The 3,780-nt window shown below is 49.8% G+C and overlaps 1 protein-coding gene across 1 annotated transcript; it reads right to left on the reverse strand.

The window, feature by feature from the left end:
* Window positions 1–303: 303 nt before the first annotated feature.
* On the reverse strand, window positions 304–3,494 carry nek2 (NIMA-related kinase 2). Its single transcript, XM_030109864.1, has 9 exons — window positions 3,256–3,494; window positions 2,716–2,933; window positions 2,396–2,636; window positions 2,222–2,304; window positions 2,004–2,130; window positions 1,505–1,739; window positions 1,298–1,352; window positions 1,146–1,222; window positions 304–854 (listed from the first exon to the last, which is right to left on the reverse strand). Exons 1-9 carry the CDS (start codon window positions 3,349–3,351, stop codon window positions 649–651), a joined length of 1,338 nt encoding a protein of 445 aa, XP_029965724.1. The 5' UTR covers window positions 3,352–3,494; the 3' UTR covers window positions 304–648.
* Between the last annotated feature and the right edge of the window lie 286 nt (window positions 3,495–3,780).

Consider the following 3,780-nt stretch of genomic DNA (forward strand, 5'->3'; position numbering starts at 1 on the left):
CCTCTCAGACAGGACATGATCAGACCTGAACAGAAACTGCACAGGCAGCAGCTTCATCTGTTTATTCTGTGAAATTACAGCCAAAGGTAAAAACCTGTTTGTTTTTCTTGTTCTCTGGTTATTAGCTTAAAAGAAATTCAACTTCAGTGGAAACAGAGATTAAAAAAAAAGAAACACTTTAGTTATAATCTTGGTCAAACTTGATTGCTTTTTCCTGTAATTTGTTTACACTGTGTAATTTTTTCAGACACAATACGGAGTGAACAAACCAGCAGTTAGGTAAATAAAGAGACCAGCCGCTCTCCAAATCCACTTTAATAAACATAAATCACGTTAAAAACATGAGTCACACATGAGAAAACCTTAAAACGACGACTACAAACCAGCCATGGTTTCCAGCTGTAGCTAATCTTCTGACCGGAGTCAAAGTGAGCAGGTCCTGTTTGCACGTTCTGCTTCTGCGTGCTCGGATTTCCTCCCTCATCCAGTGTCGGTGACTGTCTCTCAGTCTGTGTTGTGCTTTTAACTTCCAGCCCAGTCTGTCTTCTGCACTCAGAAATGCAGGAAAAGAGTAACAGAATCCAATCTTTCCAGATCTCTGCTGTGCAGTTCGGTAGTAATTCAGAGACTGTGTGAGCGTCTGGTCGATCAGCGGATGCCGAGGAACGGCTTGCTCCTGTACTGACAGATATCCTCCACTTCGCTCAGCAGCTGGGCTCGCAGGTTGGCGGCCTGCAGCCTCCTCAGCACCAGCTCCTGAGACGCCAGGCTCGGGCGGCCGTGCGGTTGATGGCCCTCGCCGCTCTCACCGGCAAAATGCACTTTCTTCTTACCGGGCGAGACGTTCTCCACATCTGGAAACCAAGCAGCAAACAGTCACAAAAACAAACAAAAAAAAAGAACACTGGAAATCTCAAAGGAAGCCAGTAGTCCCTGAAAGTTGCCATGACAACAAGTTAAAGGGACCAAATGCTTCATGCTGGTATAGAAAACTTTGGCTTTATTGGCGTATGAAAAAAAAAAAGAAAAAACTGTATTCACATGATTTAAAACCGAGAGCAGACTTTCAAAAAAAAAAAAAAAACACATAAAAACACAGCTCAGTCTTGCTCGTACGTCCAGAAGTCTCCGGTGGACTCCCATACCTCGGTGTTTGGCATACAGCGCCGCCCGCTCCCTCTGCTGCTGCAGGCGGTTGTAGTCCTTCAGCAAACTCTCCGCCCTGAAACGGCAAGAATGCAGTGAGTGGCGAGACGACAGCAGAGGCCGGGGACGCTTCAGACGGCGGCCGCTTTACCGTGCCAGCTTCTCTTTGGACAGCTGCTCGCGGACGCACAGCTCCTGCTCCCGTTCTGCCGAGAACACACAAGTTGGAGAGAGTCTGAGAAACTGTATGAGCTGTGTGTGGCTGTGTTGGTGTGTTCCTGTGACGCCAGTGAGAGAGGCAGATGTTGAACTGAGGTCAGTGTGGCCTGAAGGCGGGGTGAAGGGAGGAAGGCCTTACTCTCCAGCCTCTCCTCTCGCTCCTTCAGCGCCTGCTCTCTGTCCCGCAGCGCCTGCTCTCGGAGCCTCAGCTCCGCCGGCGCGGCGGGCGTCGGCTCGGCCGCTTCGTGGAGGGGACAGCCGGAGTCCGACGACCTCCTCCGCGGACGCGTCTGGGTCTTCCTCTGCTCCTCGGCGACCGCCTCGCTCAGCAGGCTGCTCTGGAGGATGGACTCCACCGACGGCCGCAGGTAGTCCTGGGAAACAGACAGCGAGCTCTGAGGACACTGAGGAGCTGAGAGCAGCAGAATGAAAGACCCACAACACCAGAAACTCTACTTCAACCCTTTTAAAGATTTTATTTTGAGTCTTTTAGAAAATCTGATGCTTTATCTGCTTTATGTAAGCTGCTCACAGGCCACAGATTTGTCTTCTGAAGCTCTCTGGCGCCCCCCACAGGGGAGACCCACTCAGCTCTGACTTCCTGACCAAGAAAGTGTCTGGAACGCCTGGTCTCTCACCTTCAAGTTGAGCATTTTGCTCAGCAGGACGTTCAGCTCACTAGAGTAGCGGAACGGGATTCGTCTGAACTTGCCCTCTCTGATCTTCTCTGCCAGATCTTTCTGGTTGTGGGCAGTGAACGGCGGGCTGCAAAGGAAAAACCCAGGAGGAAATGTCAGCAGACGGACGTCGTCGTGGAGAAATCAGCTGAAGTGGAAGAGTTTAGAGGGAGACTTACGTTAAAGCGCAGAGTTCATACAGCAGACAGCCCAGAGACCAAATGTCTGACTTCTCGTTGTAGGACATCCTGTTTATTTGTTCCTGAAATACACATTTTTCACAGAGAGAAGATGCATCAATATGCCAGAAACTTTCTTTAGATTAATATATAAAACAACCCGAGAATACTTACTGGAGACATGTAGTACGGCGTTCCAACAAACGTCTTTGCGAAGCTGGTGTCGTGGTTCAGGATCCTGGCCAGACCGAAGTCACCCAGCTTGACGTTCTGCTTGACGTCGAGGAAGATGTTGGCGGGTTTCAGGTCTCGATGGAGCACCGTGGCTCTGCCGTCACTCCGCCGGTGACACTCCTTCAGGGCCAAGGTGAGCTGCGCCATGACTCGCAGGATGAACTGCTCCTCCAGGTAACGCCTGAAACAATTACAACAAACTATGAACCATGCAGATCCAGCTCAGCTCCCTTTTGTTTCCAAGTCTCTGTCTGCTTTACCTTTCTTTAATGCAGCGGCTGATGAGACTGGACAGGTCTCCGCCCTCGCAGTACTCCATGACGATGTAGAGCGTGGTCTTGGTCCGGTCAATGATGCGGTCGTAGTACCTCACGATGTTCGGGTGCTTCAGCTCCCTGAGCAGGTTGACCTCTGACACCAGCATCTGCTTCTCACTCTCGGCCATAGTCCCGTAATCCAGCTCCTTCCACACAAGGATCTACAACACAGAATGAAAAGTTATTTCCACTTAGAACCAAGTAAACAAATGTTTTCTTTTGTCATCCTGCTTCCCCCCCATAACTTCATATGAATGTCCTGTTTTCATTTTTTCATTATTATCTTGAATGGATGATGAAAGAAGTCTTTAAATTCATGATACTGCTTTATCTTTACTCCTTTAACGTGCCCCCCCACCCCTACCCCCCTCTGTCCTAGATCCGCCCCTGGACAGTTAACAACAACAACAACACCCCCACCTCCGCTTTACCGTCCGTTTGAAGTGAGCTGTGTGTGTGTCTCTCTCGGCGTCAGTTCCTCACCTTGCCGTCAGCCTTTCGTCTTATTTTCTGGCATTTTCCGTACGATCCGGATCCGATGGTGTAAAGCACTTCGTAGTCCTCCACCCGGGACGGCATGGTTTCAACAAGTCACCCGATTAACGTTCCCCGTCTGCGGACGAACCGGCTGCTGCTGCGGCTTCCAGGCGGACTCCCCCCGGACTCCTGTGCTGAGACGACCTTCAGACGCTGATAGAATCGATTAACTTTATGAAAAAGCTTCTGTTTTCTCTCCGGTCAGTTCTGTCTGCAGCAGCTGCCAAAACAGGAAGCGCTTACTCTCCGTTTTTAAACTGGTGCCGAAATCCTTTATCGTGATTGGTCCGTTCGATAACCCCACGCTAACTCCCGATTGGCCAATGTGCCCCAGGTTGCTAGGCGCCCGAATACCGCGACACTGACGCGGGAGAATGACGTTTGGCTAAATGGACACAAGGTGGCGCCAAAATATCAGTACTTCGAAATTGAAAAAAAAAAAACAATTCAAAATATTTTTAATTTAGATGT

The sequence above is a fragment of the Salarias fasciatus genome, chromosome 15, assembly GCF_902148845.1.
Source record: "Salarias fasciatus chromosome 15, fSalaFa1.1, whole genome shotgun sequence".
NCBI lineage: Eukaryota > Metazoa > Chordata > Actinopteri > Blenniiformes > Blenniidae > Salarias > Salarias fasciatus.

What these genes read in the sequence shown, in the direction of transcription:
- nek2 (XM_030109864.1), bottom strand. Translation starts at nt 3,351, where the DNA reads ATGCCGTCCCGGGTGGAGGACTACGAAGTGCTTTACACCATCGGATCC. An exon ending in CGCCGTACTACATGTCTCCA is followed by an intron (nt 2,305 to 2,395) that starts GTAAGTATTCTC and finishes TGTGTATTTCAG; the next exon opens with GAACAAATAAACAGGATGTC. An exon ending in GCGAGAGGAGAGGCTGGAGA is followed by an intron (nt 1,353 to 1,504) that starts GTAAGGCCTTCC and finishes TGTTCTCGGCAG; the next exon opens with AACGGGAGCAGGAGCTGTGC.